Here is a 25,428-nt window from a genome sequence, read left to right on the forward strand (position 1 = left end):
TTGTTCAACGGATGTAATTTGTTTACTTGAATTGTAAACAATTCCTCCTTTCACAGAAAAAGATTCACTGACCTCAAATCTCATGAACAAAGAGGATGCATGTGAAGAGCAAGTCTGCATTCTGCGCACGGTGACCAGTTCAAAAATTACATTCAAAAATTGGCGGAGCGGCTCGTGATATACAGGGTGGTTGGTAACTGGTGGTACAAGCGGGATCCTACGCGAAAAAAGAAGTCGAAAATATGGAATAACAATTTTTCGTTTAAGGCTTTGTTTTCGAGAAAATCGACTTTGAATTTTCGCTCGGTACGCGTGCACTTTATCGCTTCTCGTTATAACGGATCTCATCGTAGATCGTTGCCTGAATGGAAAAATTAAAAAAAAAAAATTTTCATTCTACATTTTCGACTTCTTTGTTCGCGTAGAATCACCCCCTTTCCGCTTGTACCACCAATTACCAACCACCCTGTATAGTAATTTCATGTAGTTCGCTTAGGAGATTGAAGCGTAGAAGTTGCAAACATGTTGTACTTCTTATCTGCAATGACAAATTAACAAGACGAATAATGTAGTTCCTAATAATCCCAACCTTCATTGATTGTGAAGAGTGAAGAGACTAATTACGGGATCATAAAATGACAATTGGATGGCCCTGTGTCAAAAGAGAAACGTCTTGTAGGTCCAAAAGACCGTGACCAAATGACAGTGGGAAGGTGGGCGCTTCTGACCTACGGCCGGCAGCAGCCCCTGCAGAGGGTCCAAATCCTAAGATATAAAAACGCTCCCAAAATCAGCACGCGACATTGTATTGCAAGACTCTGAATCGTACACACTCTGTCATAATACTTTGAGCCGTTATTCTGTTGGATTCAATAAACTTTATTATCATATCTAAAACTCCGAATTTATTTGCTGATTTGTGAACGTTCGAACTACGATGCGAACCAATTACTGGTGACCAGTTAATTTAGTGATTTCTTGTATCTCCTACGTGACAATGTCAAAGGAAAAATTAAAACAAATATTATTAGAAGAATGTAAGTGTATCATGCAAAATTATTTACACAAAATTATAACATACATGCCAAATCGATTACAACATGTAATAAAACAAAAGACTATCCAAGAAGGTATTGACATTTAAAAAATTCATATAATATATGTGTTTTTTATGTAAAATCATTGTAGAAAATTAAATGTCCAAATATTTTTGCAAAATAATACATTTAGTACATACATACAGAACGAATAATATGAATACATTTCCTAATATGTTGTTTGTTACGCCACAAATTATTTGGTTTAAGTAAATAAAATTTGCGTTATAGTCAAGAAAAATACATGCTTTATTACAATAAAAAACAAAAAGTACATTAATTTGTAATCTGTAATTTCTTGTTGCTTCGTAAATAGCACACTATTTTCTCATTAAATGTGAATATAAATGTATAAATGTGATGAATAAATTCAATTTCAGAAGAATTAAAATTTCAATGTTTTTTTCTAAAGAAACAGTTGAGTTGCAACATATGATTCTTTTGACACTTTTCATCTTCGTAATGAGAAGAATACGATGCAATAAAAAAGAATTGTCCTTGAAAATCAATTTTGCACAAAATTTTGTTTACAAATCTTCACTGATTTAGAGGTGTAAAATCACTCTATTGTGGTTTTTACACTTACTTTTTCTACACTCTGTACATACTTCCCTCGTTACCTGTTCTGGTGTTATAATCCCCCCCCCCTCCCCCAACTATCATTATTTCTTCGCCTATCTCTTCCTGCTCAGTCCGGCGTTAACCTATGATAATAATTTGTGATGAATATCCTATACACAGTGTTTATGTGAATAGTTGAAATGTAAATATTTCCATTATCCCATTTATTTTGTATTTGTTAGGCGTCTTCAATGTTATTTGAACATCAATTTCCTTTCAATTCTATTCTCACTTTTCTGATTTCCATTTTTCTGATCTTAAAAACATATTCTACTATCGTCTAGCATAAAATGGAGAATACTTTGAAAATCTTTTATGAAGATTGTGAGAAATTATTGTGATTCTTTGTGTAATAAAAAAGTAATGTAAAAAGGCGGAATTGTTATTTATTTTACTTCATAATCCAACAGTGACTAGAAAAATTAAAGTAGTTTGGTTTGTATCACTTAATTTTCTATCCTCTACTTTGGAAATAGTAAAAAGGAAATAAATTTTTATTTTAATTAAATATCTTTTTAAGATGAAGTCTACAAAAGATGGTCTGATAAAAAATATCCCATATAAAAGTATTTCCTTCTTTTCCCGTAAAATGAGAATCTGAAGACAAAAATATAATTTCCATTTAAAAAGAGGAAGTTAAAAAAGAAGTTGATCTAACAAATAAAATTTACTCTTCGAAATCATGGAACTTTTATGTATCGTAACTTAAGACTTGAAATTATCTGGTAAGTACATTCGAATTAATACATACCGTATGCATATGGTATATTCCGGTACTATCGATGGTTACTTTTACTGTTACGTAATCATAATTTATGAGCTGGTCTAGTCGTAATTGAGCTAATATAAAAAATTTGCTAATGGATGTAATTTCCCTCTGTCGCAACCTGCGTATATGGCGAAACATACAATTTTCTTTTTAACATTCTTCGAGCACGAACATGACTGTATGTAGATACGAATAGAGTCAGAGTTGGGCAAAATGTAGAGAATAAATATTTGAAATCCTATTTTAAATAATAGGATTACAGATCAAATAAAGCGGTATCAAATTTAAATAAAATAGTACTTTACATGAAGTGAAACAGAAAATAAAATATTTTTCTTTTGATAACCTTGTCACGGACGGAGATTATCTGGCCTCCTACTGCACTTCTTGAATTTTATGAAACGGAAACAGAAACGCCTTTATTTTCAAACATTTATCTATACAATGAGACACAATTGCGGTTACGCTAGAATAACAGTTTTGAATAATTCTGATGAACAGCTGGAAGCTATCGTCCCTGGAAATTTTAAAGGATTATATTTTCCATATACGTCAAATAAACTCTTTGATCCACTCCCACCTGAATTTTGGTAATTCCACGTTTCGAAAAATTACGCTCCTCGGATAGAACGTTGTGAAAAGCGTCACCGGGTTGTTTCGCATCGCGTTCATTAAGAGCTAGTATAGTGAGATCGGACTAAAGCTTACTTTCTATTAATGTTGACCCTGCAGAATCCGCAAGATAACCTAAATTCTGCCCTTAGTAGCAGAAAAGTCCCAATGCGTCGAAACCGTGTGCCGAAAAAAGGAAGGTAACACATAATCACACTCACTTATTCGCAACTTACACACATTTGTAACTATCATTTGATTACAATACACATATCTATGTTTCTGCATCAATTCGAGTATAATTATTTAAACTCTAACATTCAAGCCGCAATCCTATATAACATAGTTGAATGTATCCACACGATACGAATTTGGCGTTCGAATTGCGTCGATTTTTATCAGATGATTTTGCATCAGGTTCGTTTGCATCTTGCAGCTTCCTGATTTCCCATTAGATTCGTCTGCACATTTTCCGAACTCCTAATAGTCCTCCGGCTTCGTGTTGGGTTTGTTTGTCCTATTTTCCAATCTGGCAGCTTTTCGATTTTATATCGAGATCGCTTGTGCTCTCCGCTTCGCTTTGTGTCCGCAAATGATTCCATTCTAAAGGCTTCCTAATTACTCATCAGCTTTGTCCTCGCGAACAATAATCCTAGTGGCTCCCTGACGCGGCATCAGGTTTGACCGTATATCGTATACCTGCTAACACTGCTGGCACGCGACCATTGAAAATGCTGTGTTTGTTTAGTATTGTGTTGGTAGGTCGGTTGGCTTGTCGGCTTTAAGATGCGATATGCAGTTAGGACGTAGCGTAACCTTACTTAATGTATTTGCCTTTCACGCTGATCAAAGCCCAGGCTCGTAAGAATCTGAAGCGTAAAATAAAATATTTAAACTTTGAATTTAGATATTAAAGTATTAATGTATTTTTTGACAATGAAAATAAACTGAGCATAGAGACAATGTCAAAGCACAAAAAAACCATAACCTTTACTTTAAGTATTGATTATTCGCATAGGTTATAAATTGCATCATTCAAAGTTTTCATTACACAGGTTCGTTACTTTGTGGATAAAAAATTAATTTAACGAAACAGTTTTTCAACTGCAGCAGGCCACGTTATATTATGTATGCCTTAAAAATAATTTCTTCATATGTTTGTATTAATTTGTTAATACTGTAAATTCACGATCCATTATCGTCACTAGGTTTTTCTATAATGGAAAGTATTTATGTTTCATATGTAACAGGAAATATTTCATATTTATGTTGATGGTTATAATGAAATATACTATATCAATATAGGATCATAAATATGCTTCATCAAAAGGATTATAATAAAAATATGAAATAGCATCAAATTGCTATATTTCGATAGAGCACATAGACAGATTGGTGACTCATTTGCTTTAATAATATAATTTATTTTAATAATACTATGCAAGTACGATACACAATAATAATACTTTACTAATAATATTCATTTTAATACCACTTCAAAGTGTTGCTTATTTTTATTTTTGTAAGTTACGAATAGGCTTGACTTTCTTTCATTTTATTATGAAAGATATTTTATATACTTATTTTGATTTCTATTATGTAATAAATCTGATATTTTTCCTTCAAAGTTTTCCGGCAAAAAAATTCAGTGATGCGACGTTTGAAGACCAAATGAATTAATTTTGGAGACCAGATAATTGATTCCTAATAATTAATCATCAGCAATATCGCCACCTGATGTTTTGATAAAGAAAAGGGTATCAAATACTAAAATGTTAAGAAACTTTGTATATTAATAAAGATATTGTAAATAGATTAATATATTTTTAGGAATAATATCTGATTAAAAGATATAAAATATCTATTTACATATGCGCTGTCTTCATCCTCCCTCTCTCTTTCTCTTAAGTTGAAAGTAGCATCAGTTCAATGACACATTATGTAACATGGCATTGTATAATATATCATTAAAAATATATAATGATTAATTACTTTGTTCAAATTTAATTAATTAATTAATACTTTTACATTTAAATATTTCATAATTCTACGCGATACATATTCATTATTTTATTTTTTGTTCTACTCATTTCGTTTTATTTTTATTTTTATTTTTATTTTATTGTATTTTATAATTATACATATTGTATATGACAATATATGAAAATGAAATACAATTAAAAAAATTATAGCTTATGTTTACAGGTGTGTTAAAAATATTAAATATGAAACTATGAGAAAAAAATAATGACTTAAATATAAATATTAAATACAACATACATCTCGATAGTAATTGAAGTTCTATTTACTAGAAAAAAGTAATAAAGATATATTATCAAGGAAACTTTTTTTAAATAAATAGCTAATATAAACATAATGTTAAATTTCTGGGAAAAGTGAAGATATTGATATATAATTCCTAAGAAAAGTGACATTCTATCATATTAATTACACACACACAGATTTCATATGTTTATATTTTATAAATCGCAAGCCTTCTGTTTGTTTATTTTTTGTCTTATAAAACTACTCAGTTCTATATATAACCATAACCTAATTATAGTGCATATATATATTTAATTATAAGCATGTATATAGTTTATTTGTTTATATGTATATAGTTTAGATTTTGCTTTTAATGATTTTAATATCTTAACTAAATAATTTCTTTGATCGCTATTGTTTTCCCAACTTTTTGATGCATATCGCAAAATTCATGAAGAGGTACATAGAATGTTCGTTATACGCAGTACCGGCCCTGCATTCGAATGACATATATTTATGTACAATGTACATTTTTATATTGCAAACTAGTCTCACTGACTACACAACTTTCTGTGATTTCATCAGAAATGTCTGTCGCTCAGCAGCAACATAATATAAACAAAATATCTTTTACTCGGCACAGAAATTAAATTGAATATTGCATCTCCTTATTCGATTTAACAATTGCGTACGGTAATAAATATCAAAGCCCCAGTTGCCTTCTATAGGCATAAACTAAATCAACTGCATAACGAAATTATCGACGTTACCAAATACAATTTATTTTTATTATTTTATTTATTAATTATCAAATACAATTACTAAATAGTCGCAGACGTTCCATTAAATTAATGTACAAATATGATACTAAAAATTTGATAAAACTGTCTTTCAATTTGTCATAAGATATAGTTTTACATTATGCTATATTAGAAATAATTCTTGATACATAATTCTGTATCTATAAATTTCTACAAGTTATATATACTGTAGTGTTTTACAGTTATATTATACACCTATATGCTGTTTTGTATAATAATCTTGATATTTTATATATTTGCAATAATTTTATTTTGACAGAAGAATCAAGAGAAAAAGAGAATTTGTGTCTGAAATAATTGTGACACGAGACTAATTTTGAAGGATATTGTTTTGGCATAATAATACTTTTTAATTTCACAAAAATTATTAGAAGTATTAAAATATACTGCAATATTTAATATTTTAAATTAAAAAGTGAATTTTTCAATTTTTACTTTTTACATAATTTATATTGGTTGTATGTTATAGGTTATGTAGTAATTGGTTATGTAGTCATACTTAAGGTGTGATGTCTCATTCTTCATTGCCTCACGATGTTAGTAAGCATCAATTTTACTTGCAATACATAGATGGTAAACTAAATAAGTTTGCATGTTTATACGAAGTCATTAACCTTCTGTGTGTGAACTCTAATCATTGCAAACGTCATAATTTGGGTTTAATTCTTGCTTATGACTCTGATATCATGAATGAGATACATTTATCAAACAGAATTAAAAATAAGATAGAAAAGTTACTACGTTACTAAGTTATATGCGTATACTAACGTAGAATAAATAAACTTTGTTCTCCTTTATATAGACTTGATAATTACGTACAAATCTAATGCATTTTGATGCCAATGTACAGAAATATATTATGTTTAATAATAATGTTTTCACTTTCTTTACTTTCTTTCATATTTTGTGAAAGTAAACTATTTTTTCTAAAATTATACATAATTTATACAAATCTTTAAACGATCTTAATAGTTAAGTTATTACTTATTAATAAATAACATAATCTTCATTTTAATATAAATTTGGCAAATTTTTTAATCAGTGAATCATATTTTTACTGCTATGATATTATTCATGTTTCCAGCAAAAATAACAAGTTTATGATTTAACGATATTCTTGCATCATACCGTTTACTACACTTCACATATGAATTACTGAATGATTAATTAGGGCAGATATTTTTTTGTTATAACGAATAAAGATATCTACTACATTTTGGAAGAACACAAATAATTTTTTAGAATGTTATTACTTTAATTTATTTAACACGTCAAAACGACGGGGTTTTAAGTTTTCTATTTTTGCAATTACTAAAACCATGCTTGCATTTTTTACTTAATTGATGTTTTCATTGAAACAGAAATAAAATTATATGTACCTGTTTATTTTCATCATATCACTTGAATTATAAACATCCATTTATTCAATTAGAAAATTTAGGCATTTAAGCATTTAAGCTTTATTTCATTTTAATATTTTGATTGAATTATTTTATTAGAATATAAAAGCCTATATATGTACATTACAGATTAGTCATCCCAATGTTAGTAAATATTGATAGAAATACAAGTTATATGGGTTACAATCATGCTTCACATTTATTACAATCTCCTATTGTATTCATTAATATTCATTACTATTTTATCTTAACTAAATTGCACTGTACTATATAATTTATTAAAATATCTAATACATACTCCACAGTATCAATCAATTAAGTAGACTATCTAATGCAATTACTTAACACTAGCCATATTGATATGCTTATGTAGTATTGAATGCTCGTCATTTACACTTCAACCTTGACAGCGTTATTTTTAATGCAGACAAACTCGGCATACCCCATATGATTTCATCGGAAATGGATTTAACAAATTTACCATTTTATCAGTAACCTGATGAAGTTGCCTTTTTTTGTTGGCTTTTGCTATCATCATGCTTGCATGCATGTTATGTTTCTAGTGAAGAAATGTGCGGATTGAATATACGTATCACGGGATGTATGTATATATGTGACATATAGTGGTATGCACATAACTCGTATCAACCTGACACTGATTTTATACTCGTCGTGATTTTATTTGATGCAGTTGCCCACGACCCCCACACTGGCAATGAACCAAAATCTAAATAAAACAAAGACAAGTGAATGGGTCCAAAAATTGACATAGGCTGTACCAAAGTTTACATAATATTTTATGAAAAAAATATTATCCAAAAAATATTTTTAAAAATATATAAGAATAAATGTAATATAAATATAATATAACGTTATATAATATTATACAATATTAATATTGTTATTATTATATAATATTATATTAATATTTTATTATATTATATTTATATTATACATATAACATAATATTTGTTATATAATAATATTTAATAATAATATTTATATTATAATATTTATTAATTATAATATATTGCATAATAAATTGTAAATAATAATAAATTTGTAAATAAGTTGTAAATTATAAATCGCAAAATTATAATTCATCACAATATTTATATAATAAATAATATATTAATATATATGTAATATATGTAAAAATTTTTAGTTTTTGAATTTTGTTTCTGTTACTTTTAGGGTATAACAATATTTAATAATTAGATTATGAGCGTTTATGCAAGTTCATATATTTGTAAATATGACTAAAGAAATGGAATTTAAATAAAGATTTATTTCCCTGGCATTATAATGAATACTTTGGATATGTTTTATATATTTTTACATATTATGTGCATTCTATGCAGATATCTTCAAATTTTTCACAAATCAAAATCAGTAATCTATTAGAAACAGTTTCCAAGAAAATATTTTCCGTGAAAATATGAGGTAACACAAATTTATCACTTTGGAATATTTTTTTGATAATTTAATAGCCTGCTCATGTTGTTTACATATCATGCGTACTTTGGCATAATTTACTATCCTTGTCACATCGTGGTATTTTTTACGCTCCAGTTTAATTAAAATTATAGATAGAAATGAATATTAGTTGACTTTCAAGATTGCTTCCTAATATATAATATTATACAACATATAACATACAATAATATTAAGGAGGAATTGCTGTGTTCTCGCTATATCTCTGAAACTTATCTTTTATATCTCTCATTTACTACTTAAGGGATGTGTTGAAAATATTTATTATAAAAAATGATTAAAAATTATTTTGAAAATTATTATTTTTGTTAAATTTCTTTCATACGTATCTATGTGGAAAAATATGTTTGTTTTACGTATTTGAATAGATATTTATTTTTTAGGTCACATCGTAAAAGTTTTAGATCATGTACATTTAAAACCGATTCAAAATAGATAAGAACATTAAATGATAATTCAGGTTATCATATCGACTGACATTATATTCTTATTAGCTTCTTAATGAAGTTCCCATTCCATTTGACAAGATGTAGGACTTCTGTTATTTATGCGACTATTCACCAAGACATTATAGTGGAAAGCATTATACTTCACTCGGTTGATATTCTAATGAATTATTTCCTTAATAATCTATGTAATACACGTAGATTAGATTTGATTCGTAAATTTAAAAGAAAATAATTTTATACCATATTTAAGGAGAAAAACATAACTCTTGATAACTATATATGTAATATGATGTATTACAGTTAATTATCTAATACTTATACTGATTGAACTTCAATTTATGTTTTGCTGTTTTAAAAAATAATTATTTAAATAATTCATCCAAAAATTCTATAACTACATTACTGAAACAAATATATATATATACCATTTCGCTTATTTTTCTTTATACTCCTTATAAAGTCATATTCTTTATTTAATATATTTTATGCGAAAACATTTTGTTCAATAATGTTTCAATTTTAAGACAAAGCATTACTTTTTTCTTAAATTTTATTCGACTTACTTTTTACATGAAAATTCAAACATAAATGTTTGTATCTTTTTTTCAACACCTTTATCCTTTTTTTCGCTATGGAAATTAAAAGAAGCAATTTTTAGATTGCTACCTGTAATCTTGTCAAGTTTTGTATAATTTTGGAGATTAATTTTATACTCATATCTTTTTTGTTTATTTATCTCTTTGTTAGTTGAGCTGTGCCGCGCGACAAGTTACAAGTATATTTCTAGAAAGAAATGTTTCCCGCATTTACGTAAGCCATCGATGATCGGAGGGGAAGCTGGCCATAGAGCATCGACGCCGTTGCATCTAGCGGCTTGCTTTCGGGTGGACAGTCTTAATTCTGCTCTTGAGCGAGTCGCTTCGTCATTAGTTTTCTTCTGGTACATCGTATTCAGTGACATCTCCATATTTATTCCTTTTTTTCCGTCTCTGTTTCCTTCGACAGATTTACCATTGCACGCATAATCCCGACATCAAAGCTGCACAGATCTATTATTTCCTCCTTATCAAGAGTTTTTCTTGAACGAAAAGAGAAAGTCACGACAAGTATTAAGATAATGTACTTAGTTTAATATTCGACAAGTTATAGTTAGTTTGTTTACTTTGGTTGCAAGCGAAGTTTCTGCCTTGCCAATCGAACGATACCTGTTGGACTACAAGAAATCGATCAACGTGCACACACGATTCTACGCAATGTACGTATTCACTTTATTCAATTCATATTTTTCAACATCCTTCCTTTTACAATTTTATGTCCAAGAGTTATGTCAAAGTTCGTGTCAATTTTATGTAGCGGTTGCATCATTGATGTGTTTAGTAGATAATTATTCATTTCTTTAAACTTTTTTTAGAACTGGGATCAATGCTTTTTATCATCAGATTTTTATAAATTTATGAGATTCATGATCAAGCTATCATAATTCACTATATTCGCTGTAATACATAATAGAGGGGAAAACTATTATTAGTTACCTAAATCTCAAACAGTTGTTGGGTTGATAATTACAGTTTTTGTATTCGTACGTAATGATTGAAGAAATGATTTCTTTTCTTTATATAATAATTACTTTGTATATAGGTAACATATTAGTAGTAGTAGTCGTAATAGTTTACTAGATTCTTTATGAAGTTATAAAACTTCCTGCTTACATCTTAATCTTTTTTTATGCACAACTTCGTATCAAAGAATTATACATCGTACTTATCTTCACAGCTAAAATCCATACAGAGAACGAAAAGAATATACATCTTAGGTAAACTTTAAGCTATACAAAACTATATACAATTCGTTAAACGAATCAGAAATTTTTGCAATATCTACAAACACTTAACCAATATGAAACATACATATATATATATATATATATATATATATATATATATATATATAATTAGTAATGTAATAACGTTTTCGATAAAATTTAAATTTGTAATAAAGAAAAAAGAATATACAGGGTCATTGGTAACTGGCGGTACAAGTGGAAAGGGGGTGATTCTACGCGAAAAAAGAAGTCGAAAATATAGAATGAAAATTTTTTTTTTAATTTTTCCATTGAGACAACGATCTACAGTGAGATCCGTTATAACGAGACGCGATACCACCGCTTGTACCACCAGTTACCAACCATCCTGTATATAAAATATTACATAAAGCAATTTAAAATTACATATTACAGCTGTATAATTTTTTATCAAATTTCTGTGTTCCCTCCTTATTTATGATATTTTTTAATATAAAAGATATCTATAATATGTTTCGAAAACTATTTAATAAAAATATTAATAAAAATTTAATAAAAAAGATTAATAGAAGTGTTCTTTGCTCGTTAAGAATTTGCTTTCTTAAACATAATAATACATTTTTAATAACTTAAAATTAGTAATGTTTTTAATTATTACAATTTTGCCACACGCATACTATACATACTATATATTGCATCTTTAATTTTGTTGTTGCGATAAAAAAGATGTACGTTTATGCAATTAGAACAAAATTAGTTTTACATTTCTGTTGCCATAAAAATCAACAAGTGATTTGTAAACACAAATTTAATTTTTCCCTTTCTATTCCTTTTTTCTTCCTTTTCCATAATAAATTAATATAATTAATTCTATATTTTAATTACCTTTTAATGATAAGGCCATGAAACAATGTGTACAATTGCGTTGTAATGTTATTGAGAAGTGTAAATAAAGCAACTTACATATTGTTTTACAAAAATGTACTAGAATAATAGATATTTTATAGAAAATATCTTTTTATTTATTTTTTCGTTTTATTACGAAAATCAGAAGAGATTTCTACGATTTGAAAAAAGATATTGTATGCATTTTTGGAAGTCTTTATCATGATAAATATTAAGACACAGTATTTAATAATGTAATGTTACTGAAAAAAGATACTAAATGAAACGTTACGTTAATACAATAGTGTCCATTGCTACTAAAGCTACCGACGGCTAAAGCATCGATCTATTGAGTTGGCAACTAAGTGATCGCGGATTTTGTCATTAAGTGGTAATATACCAACCTAACCTAATATATCAACGAAATCAAAATAAGAGCTATGCATATATTATATAATGCAAAGAAAAAAATAAACTTTTCTATAAATTCTATAAATCCATTCAAATATCGAAAGATGCATCGTTGTAAATCTGGGAACTTTTAATAAAAAGTTATAAAATAGCTGTTTTGATTATCATGGCCTGTATTTGTACAATACTCATTACAAACTAAAACTGAAAGTTATCCAGCGTTTCCTTGTATTTCATTTCGATAGATTTCAAGGAATTTCCTGTTGAAAACATGCCGAGTAGCAAAACCAGAATCGCTATAATTGGTGGTGGAGTAGCTGGACTGGTGGTAGCTCGTCATACAGCCGCCAAATTGGACACTTACAGTCTTACGTTATTCGAGCAAACCGATCAAGTTGGTGGTACATGGATTTACACTGATGAAACCGATGTCGACAAGCATGGACTACCGGTTCATAGTAGTATGTATAAGAATCTAAGGTTAGTGCAACATTTCATTTGACATTCTAGTCGCCATTTCTCGCTTTACTTGTGGTAATTTCATGTCAATTACTTCATTGATGCACCCTTGACAGGCCAAATCTACCAAGTGAATCTCAGCATAGTTTGCCATTCAATGTTTTGACATAATTATAATCTTTCAATTTATGTTAATTTCAAAATTAAATTTTCCAGGTAACTACTTAAATTTATAATATGTTTTTAAATAAAAATTAAATTTTTTACGTTTTAATATCAATTTGTAATCTATATATAAATTCATAATATACATATGTATTGAAAGTTATTATCATATTATATTACATATATAAAGTTATAATATACATTTATAAAAGAAATAATAATTGCTGACAGTCGACTGAGTGGTGGGCAATGTGGGTAGTCTATGTTCACTATTCAACAATTTCTTTGGACTTTGCCAGGCAGCAGTGTGTAGTGTGTAATGCTGACATTGCCCAGGTTATGTCGAGTTTACATACCCCGCACATACAGTAACATATGATAGTGGCACTCAAAAAATTTCAAATTTACTTTTATTGAATGTCTACATTATGTTTGCACTCTCATCATGTAAATATTTATAATTCCATCAGATTTGCTTCAGAAGGTAAGATTGTTATTTATGCCGCTATCAGTCTGGGCTTAGTTTTACAGCAACATTGACTCATCTTCAATTATTTTATGATACCATAAGTTGAAGATAGTACTGCTTTCGAGAATAATAGCATATTTTGTGTCAAGTCGAACTTATAATATTGTTAAAATGTCTCACGAAGATTTCTTTATAAATTTTGAATCGTCTCTCCCCTGAAATTCACGTTTTCTGAGTTCTGTTACTATGAAGAACGAAGCAGTGATATGTCTACATCGAAAGACGGCGTTTACAAGATTACATTTATTAGATAGTTAATGATTTACATGTTATTATGTAGATATTATCATCCTTGATATTAGTACTGCAATAAATATAAATACTATATAGCCGTAATTAATACGTTCTGATATTGGTCAAAGAAATACAGGGTGTTTGGTAATTGGTGGTAGAAGCTGAAAGGGGGCGATTCTACGCGAAAAAAGAAGTCGAAAATATAGAATACAAATTTTTCGTTTGAGGCTTTCTTTTCGAGAAAATCGACTTTGAATTTTCGCTCGGTACGGGTGCACTTTATCATGTCTCGCTATAACGGATCTCACTGTAGATCGTTGTCTCGATGGAAAAATAAAAAAGAAAATTTTTATTCTTCGCAGACATTACCATAAATTGAAGGTATTGTTACATTTTAACATTGGATAGGTTTAATGCCATTGAACTTGCAATACTTAAACTATATTCGCGTTAAAACTCATAGCTTAATGGATAATATGAAAATTTCTTTGGTAGAACACAAAGATGTTTCCGTTTACATCGTTTGGCAAACAACTTACCAAATGAAATCTTTTAACGGCACCGTTTTCCTGAATAAGATTACGTACAATTTCGTTGTACTGCAAAATTATGCCGAAGATGTTTTCGTATATTTTGGAGAAGCTTTTTTATATTTTGGGCAAAAACTGAAATAATTTCGGCAGGAAAAATAAATAAAAGATGAAAGAAGGTAGAATGTCTGCGAAACAAAAAGTAAATAAAAGGTAGAAAATAAAGTAAAACGTAAAAAGTAAAGTAACAACTAAATAAAAAAGAAAATTGCAGAAAATGGTGTTTACGAAGTGAAAAATAAATGAAAAGAAAATAAAGTTGTCTATGGGCGATAACCTTTAAGTATGTATAAGAATTGTGCATAGATTAGAAAATTAAACTACACTCAGATTGGAAAATAAAAAGATACTATCTTTATAGTATTTTTTATTATATTATTTTATTATTATATTATATTATTATTATATTTTATAGTATTTGAATTTCAATTTTTTTTTATTGTTTCAATTAATTTTATATAGTTGAAGTGTGCAATAACAGAAAGATTTCAACTAATTATTACAATATCGTTGTAATGAAATATGTGGTTATATAATATCTTAAATCTGTAATAAAGTCAGTTTAAACAATTGTGCTTTATCTGTTTTGATATTTTAAATAATTAAGTACTAATAACATATGAAATACTTAACGTACGTCATTGTCTTAGAAAAATATAAACAATCAAAATGAGTAAAAATTAGGAATTATAATCTTTTATTGCTGAAATGAATACTGTTGTTGTAAAGTACATATAAGCTTGAGCATATAATTACATGAGAAAATTTAATAACAAAGCCTTAAAATCTTTTAAAATATTAAAATGTTAAAAAAAGTTTGTTAAACATAATATATCAACATAAAACAAGATGTAATTAATAATGCATAAAATACAAAAGAAACGAGAGAAACAAAAATAAAGAAGTGACTAGTGCAGTTATAATAAAACAAATTATCGAATAATCGTTATATTTTTTAATCTAATAGTACCAAATATTTATTGTTTTTACGCTCATTACAATACATTGCAAATCACAAAAATTATTATACATTGCTTGCATAATTAGTATTGAAAAATATCCTATCTAAGATAAGAATAAGAAATACTTAGAATTTACTGATAGAAATTGGAATAATTGCTTTTACACGAAACGATTTCCAAAATGATATTATTTATACTGATCTTTTTATTTGTACTATACTACGCGACAATATTATTTTATTATGCTACTATATTATACGATACTAGACTAATAAAATTCCATTTGAATGGAATAATCTGTCACGGTGGAATAGTTCAGATGGCAAAATACAATAATTTCGGAATTAAATTCGAATGCAAACCAAATACCGTTCACAATTTGGGTTATTCGATCAGCGATGCAAACACAGGATCATCGATCGTATTTGTTTTTACGCCATTTATACAGTAAAATGGTTCTAGACAATCTAGCTGGTTGCGATAAACTTTGCTGACACGCGATACACTTCTTGACATAGTAATGAGACAATCGCTTTGGTAAGCTGTTCCGGAAATTGTTAGAAATGAAATAAAAACACGTGATAGTAATAAAGCAGTAAAATATTAAGTGCATAGTTTGAAGTTCTTACATATAAAATATGTTTTTCCGCTTGGTACTGAAATATTACAATTTTGATTTTGGTGGCCTGTATTTATGAAAAAATTAAGAACCCTTGGCATCTAGAAAATGACAAACTGGAAATGATTGAAAATGAAATTAAGTAAATTAGTGTCTATGTTAATGCAATAAATAGTAAATTTTAGAAAAGTAGTATAATAATAGGTATGTGTATAAGAAACAAACATGAATGTTGTGAAATACATAGGAAACCTCGAGGATACATTTCTGAAGATAACATTGGAGGTTAGAATTACAATCGAGGAAGTTCATAACCCAATAAAATAGTTTTCTACTCATGGTTATATTACTTCATTGATTTTGCTATTATCGCGACTAGTCGTTCCTTTCAGTTCATTCCGTTTAGAGCAATACTTAATCTAAACGTAACTATAAAAAGAAGTCGCACCATGATTCAGACTTAATGAATCGAAAAGTCATCTTCACGTTTAGAGTTAACGAACAGTTACTAGAACAATTACTTCACGATTATGCATACAATTCGTTAGAAGAATATTTTACAGCTATTCTACGATTTCAATCGTATAAAGTATTTATTTTACTTAATATTTAAACTAATAAATAACTTGGTTAATTAATTGATTTCTGTATATTATACAACACTTTAAAACAAACTCTGCATTAAAAAGAACAAGTCACTGCCAATCACTGTCAATCGAATTTTTGTTATCATTTATGTTGTAATCAATGTAATGTATTAATACCAATTAAAAACATATGTCATAGCGTATTATGTACTGTACTATTTTACTGATGAAATAAGAACAGGAAAAGGAAATATTTTTGTATTTATTTCAATTAATTAATATAAAATAAGTAAATAGCTATAACGCATGATATTCGAAAGCAAATGTTTCAAATTGTTGTCTTAATGCAGAATTTCATGATTTTCTCCTTTAGAGTTTCGATGAAATTCTTGTTTGTAGATATTAACAAATAATCTTCGCGTAAATTTTAGTTCTGTATTATAAAACTGTATATGTTTTGTTTATAAATTATCACAAAAACGTCCTTCAAAATTTCGCGATTTGTAATTTACGTATTGTATCGATTATATTTGTATCGATATCATATGCATATCATAAAGTTACATGCTAGCTCGGATGACACAGTGTTGGAACAATAAATATGTCAAAGAAAAATTTGTTTATGAACAATTACATCTTACTATTTTTATGTCTGTATTCTGTATTTTTATTTTTAGTTCAAACAATTAATTTTTACCTAAAATGAAATTACTTTTTAAAATTATGATTACCCTAGTTTCAATAATTTCTTTTGTACAACTTGATCTACGTACCATTATTGTTTATATATTAGAGATATTCTCTTGTAGAATGCAGAGATTTTAATTTCCATAGCAAAGTTCCTTTTTACTAAAGTTATGACTCACATATACATTCGTAGTGATTAATATTTGTACATTTTGACGATTATTAAAGGTTAAGCAAGATGTGTATTGCGCATATAAAATTTGATAACATACGATAGTATGTACATATTTGGGTCACATGTAATTACACGTATACAGTTTCCATGATTTTTGTTTTATTATAATTAGAAACATTCTTCGTCGATCTGTATGGAATATAGAATTTATTGCAAGAAGACCTTAATAGGTTATGAAGATGGTAGGCTTGCAACAAATTATACCTAAAGATACCCAAGTACCAAATGACGAGAATGTTTCTTAAACAAGACAAGAATTCTGTTATTCTTACATTCTTGACTGTTCTTACCTATCTTCTGGTAAATAAAGAGCGCCACCTAGGCTTCCTCTATAACGAGCAACTGTTTTACCGAGCATATCACTAACATTATCGACAAGGCAAATGAATGAATTTGGATTTATCTTCTGATTTTCTAGGGATTTCAGAAATCCCTACGCTTTAAAAATTCTGTATAATCGTTTGGTCGTATCTTGCTTAAAATATGTTGGTATCATACGATCAAGTTCTTCATTAAAGCAAATATAGACATTCAGCTTATTATAAAAACAGTATAAATTCCTGCTGTGATAAATTTACATCAGGCGTCAATGATTATTTATAAATACAGAAAAATGCGGTACTGACACGTGTGATAGTTGTGATACTTGTGTACTGTGATTGTTCAATCCATAATCGTTATCACAACTACGTGTCAGTACTCCACAAAATGAATATGCTGATACTGCAGGAAGATTGTTGATATTATTTTTTTATACAAAGTTATCAATGATCTCATTGACAGTCTTCTGCTACTTCGGCTTATTAACTTCAATGCTTGTTCACATCCTTTACGCGATACTCCGGTCTTCGGTGTTGATTTCTGCATGAATGATCTTACATTTAGCGACCTTGTTAGAAGAAAATGCAATTATGTAAATGGTATTCCTGCCTGAATAGATCTCTTTTCTGGTTCTTTATATAAGCTCAGACGATCAGCTTTGACATTTGACATTGTAACGCCTTTTTCCTTTTTGTAACATGTTTGTCAATTTTGCGTATTTTTAATTGATACAGAAAAAAGAAAATTACGTCTCATCGATTAAGAACTAGAAAAATTAGAAATTAGGGAATTTCTGAATTAATTGTTGCAATTATTTTACAATCATTTTACGATCGACTCAGTATCGAGAATGTAATAATCAAAAATAAAAGTATATATTTAAAAATAATTGTTAAGTAATTATACATTTTTAATGTTAAGTAATTAATTACTTGTAACAATGTTTCATTTATTTTAGGGTTAAATAATTTCTTTCATAAACTATCGTAATATGTTACAGAACAAATCTTCCTCGGGAAATAATGCAAATACCTGATTTTCCAATGACACATGACGAAGGGCCATCATTTGTTCATCACAGCGTAATTCGAGAATATCTTTCGGATTATGTAAAACATTTTAATTTATATCCGCATATAAAGGTAACGAGGCAGACCAATCCTTAAGTGACAAAATTTTAGTATCTCACATATATGTACGTTATCTTATTCTGAAAAGTATATTTTAAAGTATTAAGTAATTCATAAGTTTAGTGTACCATAAAATAAATAATTTGCAATATAAATATTTGTACAGCAAATTATTTGTTATAAATTGTTGTTGAAAAACTCCTTTTCCATTGTTTCCATTGTTCGATTTAGTCCAGTCAGTTTAGTACAGTGTCCAAATTTAGCATTTCATCATTTGGCAGAGATTCCAATTCAACTATGTATATATAATATAATTATATATAATTATCATATAAAAATATATAATTGGTATCTGTGTCAATACAAAAGGAGTTTTTCAACAACAATTTGTAATTTCAACAAGTTTGTAGTAAATAATATAATGGAAGCTTTAAATATCGATTACCAGAAACGTTATAGACTTTCCCAACATAAAAATATTTAATTTTAAGTTTCATATATTTGGTACTTTCACAAAAAATTAATTATATTATAAATTATATTTCAGTTAAATACTCTGGTAAAGCACGTGGAACCAGAAACTTTGAGAAACGGTCAAACAATCTGGATGGTCACGTACGAGGATTTGGAAAGCAAAATAGAAACAACTAAAACGTTCGACGCCGTGGTCTTGTGTAATGGTCACTATACCGTAGGCCATATTCCACACATTCCAGGTATTGAAAGTTTCCCCGGCGAATCTATACATAGCCATCAGTACAGGGTACCGGAAGTGTACACTAGGAAAAGAGTTTGCATCCTCGGTGCCTCTTGGTCTGGTATTGATATCGCCATAGAAGTCTCGCAATACGCCGAAAAGGTACGCGGAATTTCATTAAGTGTTACTTTACCGTAGCTATGCACATATCTTTTCTGCCAATTAACATACAATAGTTTATTTATTCCAGTTTTGTTTCTAGCTTTAAACGCCTGAAGTAATATACAAGAGCTAAATTGAAAAGTTTCCATGCATGTGTTAAAAACTATTCTTGATGATTCACTTCTCTCCAAAAGAGAATTAGTTTTATTTTTGTTATATACATTTAATTATTTTATAATAATACTTTACAATTTTGTAATTAATATTCATTATATTCTACTATTACATATTAACAGTTGTGGGTGTTACCTGCGATTATATTATAATTGTCTCGACTGTATCCAATTAAATCATGTGGATATAAATCTCGTGACTAAATCCTTGTTGGTGTTATTAGTTTGAATCGCGTAAATTTTTCATGTATTTCACGTATGGTAAATCACGTAAATACAATGTCTTGCTAGCAGAAATACAAAAACAGTGCTACTCTAACTAAAGCTTGTTTTTGTAAATTCGATGAATTTTCATTGCTCATGATACAAATCATTTTTTAATTAATGCGTTATTATTTAAAAAATTGAAAAATTTGATCTGCGTTGTTTTTGTTATGAATCTCTCAATTGCATCAATGCTGAAACTTATGCGATTCTGTGTTTTTTAAGATTTCTCTGTATACATGAATGAGTTATTTACGACCATGATAGAAGGCATCGTCGTTCGCAAAAAATTATTCCTCATTATCAGTATCTGCTAATTGATTGAAGAGTCGTGTTGTAATATGCAATTTGTTTGTTCTCAAATACAATGTTAATTGCTTTGAGATTAATTAATCAAAAATGATTTTTTATTAATTCTATATATATCTAAGTAAAATATTGTAAGAAATAGTTTCACATTTAGCTCATTATACATTACATATACTACATGTATTATTATTATATTATACTTAGTATACAGTGTAAGAAAATGATATTCAATTCATTCTAATAATGAAAAGATCATTTTCATGGTGTAAGTGATTTAGATAGAGTTTCTATATCATATTATATGCGAAATCTTTTTTTTATATAAGTGAAATACTCTCTATAACTACATTGTTGAGAAATTACCTATATGTTTACCAATCCAGGTATATTTAAGCCACAACCTACCAGAACCAGTTGATTCGAGAATGTCGAAAAACGTAGAACAGAGGCCTGGAATTCAATCGATTCAAGGAAACATATTCATCTTCCACGATGGTTCCACGGCTGAAGTAGACAACTTCATATATTGCACCGGTAAAATGACTTGATCTCCTTCGTACATATAAGTGATCGAGGTATCCCAAATTAATTATACATAAGTAAGTGGAAGTTTGTCAGGGCCCTGTCGAATTTTCATTTTTTAACATATATTCAAATATTTGAAATTCTTCGTGTCTTTCTATTTTCTAAGTAAAATTAGATTATACAGATTGTTACAAAATAATGATTAAATATTTGAAATAAAGATAGCAGAAAAATGTGATAAAACTTCAGTTGCCTTCAGTTTCAAAATAGTAAATTTCAATTAAAGAGGGTTTTACAATACTTCAATCTATATATTATACTTTATTTTTAAATCATCAGATCAAATAAATCATCAGATTTATCAATATATTCTAATATTAATTCCCACTCTTCCATTTGAGTTGGTACCTTTCTCTTAATAATTTCATTTAATTTAATTATTTTATAAAATTTAATAAAGTAAACTACTCCGACCTTATATATTTGTTTAGTCCCTCGGTAGGACCCTGACTTTCTCAACTGACCATTAATTGATACCCCTTTCAACGAAATCTTATGTTTTCAGGCTATAAATTTACGTATCCCTTTATGTCGACTAAAGTTGAGATGCGTACGGACAACAATCACGTCGAGCCGATTTACAAACACCTAATACACATGGATTATCCGAATTTATTCGTAATGGGACTGCCTGCAATAGTAATTCCATTTCCTATGTTTCACCTGCAAGCTCAGTATATTTTAAGCATTCTCGAAAATCGCATTAAGTTACCTTCTACTGAACAAATGCGCGAAGAATATCAGATGGAAAAGGAAGCTCTTCTCGACCTTGGAATTCCGGTATACATTTTATTAATTTGCCTAATATACACAATACCATTATACTTTTTTTTGTGATGAGGATTGAAAATCACTGCAGTATATCCGTCAGGTGATATTTTAATCTTTATTTTTCATTTGTTTCGTACGTCGCATGTATTTTTAATTTCTTAAGTCACAGGATATCGAAAAAAGTAAATATCGACTTGAGGTCGAAGAGATATTTTTTAATCATCAACAGATTCAAAGTAACAGATTTTCATTTTCCACAGATATCATGAAGAAAACCGCTGTCATACTTATATTAAATTATATTAAATCATTGATTACCGGTTATTTACAATTTGTATTATTGTATTAACAATAACTAATCCATAACCATTGAAAACAATACGTCGTAATCAAATGTTGCCTTAAATGGCACATGTCAATTTTAGGTACCATAATTAGTAATTTTCAAATTAGTAAATAGTCCTGAAATAAGATGTAAGATTTTTGTTTCGTTTTATACTATTTTCACAATAAGATTAACTTGAAGAATACCTATAATTACAACGATATCGCAACTTATTATAACATAATATTGTTTTAATATCCAAAACACAACGAAGAAATGAAATAAATTAATATTTTTACAGCTAAGACATATTACCAAACTAAAGGAACGGCAATGGGCGTATTACGACGAAATAGCTGCGGCTGCGAATATTGCAAGTTTCCCACCAGTAATCCGAAAAATTTACGATCACTCGAATCAAATGCGTGAATTGGATTTCACCACTTACAAGAACTACCAATATCGCATAATTGACGATGAAAATTTTGTAGTGTGTTATTGTAAACCTTGTTAAGCCTTAAACGCGGAAATCAAGCAGAGCTGTTCTAATTAACGAATGTTTTGCATAGAAATCGTTGAAAGTTCGCTATTACTTGGCGTTCAATGATATTTCTTGTGTTTTTTGTTCTATTAAGCTCAAGATCACTTTAGCGTCTTTGTTTGTTTAGCACTGAAATACCAGTGCACTATGTCTACAGTCTAGATAAAACAAGTCGAAGGATGATAACGTTTCGCATACTTCTTTACGAAATAAAGCGTATGTCGAGACGAGAATGAACAGACATAGTTGCGAAATCGAACGCAGCAAACAAAGCTTAACAGCGACTATTTGTTCTGTAATGCTGTTTGATATATTTCAGTATCGTTTATATATTTGAGCGAAACTTCCAAGCTTGTACGTATATGTGCACACGTCAATTGCATTATACCGTTACTTGTGTCAATTAAAAATTGAGGAATTTTGTGAAATTTTGTAAAGTAGAAACCTATGTTAGTATCTGGACTAACAGGTTAATTTACTACTATGACTTAAATCTCCTTATTCATTATATAATTATGTTATCTGACTTTAATCATTGCAGAGTAATATATTACTACTTTTTTAAATCTAAAATTAAGTTTTTGAAGTTTAATATTATAACAATATTAGATTTAATCATTATTGATTCTTTGGAGAAATTCAAGGAACTTTGATTGGTGGTATCAAGATTCATATTAATTCTTTGCGTAGCTTCAAACAAGAAATGAGTACAAAAAACAAAATATAAATAATAAATTAATTTGGGAATAATGAACGAAATAAAATGAAAATCTCTTATCTATCTGCGTCTCTATCTCTTCTCTGTATAAACTGTCCGGCTACAAGTGTAAAAATATATGTAATAAGATAAAAATCAAGAATAAAACAATTGCGTTTCCGGCTTTGTTTTTTACTTATTAACAATTAAAAATTAGCCGAAATATCCCCGTGCACGAGCAGATCTCCTTACACGTATGAAAGTAGATCAGCCTAAGCAGCATGTTTTGTAAACAAAATCGCAAATTAAGCATTGTACCTGTCTATTTATTAAAATCCATAAAAGCATATCGAAAACCGTCTTATGGAATTTTCGAATAAAGAGGATTAATTTTGTTTGTCTAATCATTTGCCTCCATAAATAATTAATAAATAATTGCACATATGAACAATGTTTATACAAATTTCATACACGCACCAAAATCGTCGAAAAATCGCATGCGCATCAAGTATTCCTGAGATGATACTAAATGTAGTCGACACCTATTTGCATACCAATTACTAATCACTGCATATTACAATATTCATATACATACACACGAAATAAAATATGAAGAAACGAAAATAAGCTATAAAAAAAATGTTTAAATTTATGTTCGCAGGATTAATAAAGGTTTTATGTAGGTAATGTGTAATAATGCAAATTGATATACAGCCAAATTAAGAGTTATATTTATCGCGTTGAAAAGCTCTTTTAAGTTTTCGCTTTCGTTGCTGAAATGACACTACGCTTGCAAAATGCTTCTAACCATTTTTAGACACATCTGTTGTGTTACCTGTTCGTTTTCTTAATAGCCATACTTGTTGTTGAAAGAATAGATCTCAGATATCGTGACTCTCTGGATAATTTCGAGAAAATTATACAAAGAAAACAAAAGCGTTGACAAAGAACATTGTAATTCTTTTTCTGAATGAGAACTATCCACTATTACCTTGTTACGTAATATGTTTTAGCGATTTTAGTAATTTGATAAAGGGACAAAACAGTTCAGGAAGGACAGGAATATTTCGACAGCCAAAGAGAAACATTAGAATTGTATAAACATAAAATTGGAGTTAATTGTTGATTTGATATAGGTTTAAGTCATTCTACTATATATCTTTTTTGAGCCTTTTCATGTTTAGTTCTCTGAACTTTCTCATTTCCTTTATTTTTGTATTCTTTGTTGGCTTTTTAATCTTTTTTAGCTAGTTCCAACGCGACTGATCTGGGTGTGTAGTGTGTATAGTGTGCACGATGTGTGTTGTATGTATCGTGCGTATTGTGTACCTTGTTTGCAAGAAAATAGTTGCTATATTGAATATTTACAGTAATATAAAACACTTACTATTTTCTAAGCCTGAGTAATATTTCCGGTGCGTGTGTGAAATTTGTGTAAACATTGTTTATATCTGATTTATGAGACAAACGATTAGAGAAAACATTACTTTTGTCTACTCGAAAATTCCAATCTAATTCTCTTCTCTTAAAAAATTTCTCGAAAACTTCGGTTATAGCTTCTTTCACCATTGCTACTTTAAAAACATTATGTATATTCATTTACGTACGCCATACAATTGTTTTTGGTTTACAAGAATCCGTATTATGGTTTAAATTAGTCAAATTTAATATATTAATTTAGGAATTTATATTTAAAAACAGTTGTTTGATGCAGCGTGAAATTATGCAGCATATTTTTTAATAATCTTATATTATAGTTTC

At 28.6% G+C, this 25,428-nt stretch overlaps 1 protein-coding gene and 1 long non-coding RNA gene across 2 annotated transcripts; one reads left to right on the forward strand and one right to left on the reverse strand.

Moving 5' to 3' along the window:
* The first annotated feature begins 10,388 nt into the window (after positions 1-10,388).
* Positions 10,389-23,680, forward strand: LOC100749499 (flavin-containing monooxygenase FMO GS-OX4). The gene is made up of 7 exons (XM_003493557.3): positions 10,389-10,783; positions 12,871-13,105; positions 19,014-19,155; positions 19,691-20,002; positions 21,132-21,282; positions 21,839-22,113; positions 22,731-23,680. The coding sequence occupies exons 2-7, from the start codon at positions 12,897-12,899 to the stop codon at positions 22,941-22,943; spliced, it is 1,302 nt and encodes a 433-aa protein (XP_003493605.1). The 5' UTR covers positions 10,389-10,783; positions 12,871-12,896; the 3' UTR covers positions 22,944-23,680.
* Positions 15,554-17,455, reverse strand: LOC112213782. The gene is made up of 2 exons (XR_002947686.2): positions 17,335-17,455; positions 15,554-16,299 (listed from the first exon to the last, which is right to left on the reverse strand). It is a non-coding gene; the product is annotated as an uncharacterized LOC112213782 (long non-coding RNA).
* Positions 23,681-25,428: the final 1,748 nt, after the last annotated feature.

The sequence above is a fragment of the Bombus impatiens genome, unplaced genomic scaffold, assembly GCF_000188095.3.
Source record: "Bombus impatiens unplaced genomic scaffold, BIMP_2.2 scf_1230, whole genome shotgun sequence".
Taxonomy (NCBI): Eukaryota; Metazoa; Arthropoda; class Insecta; order Hymenoptera; family Apidae; genus Bombus; species Bombus impatiens.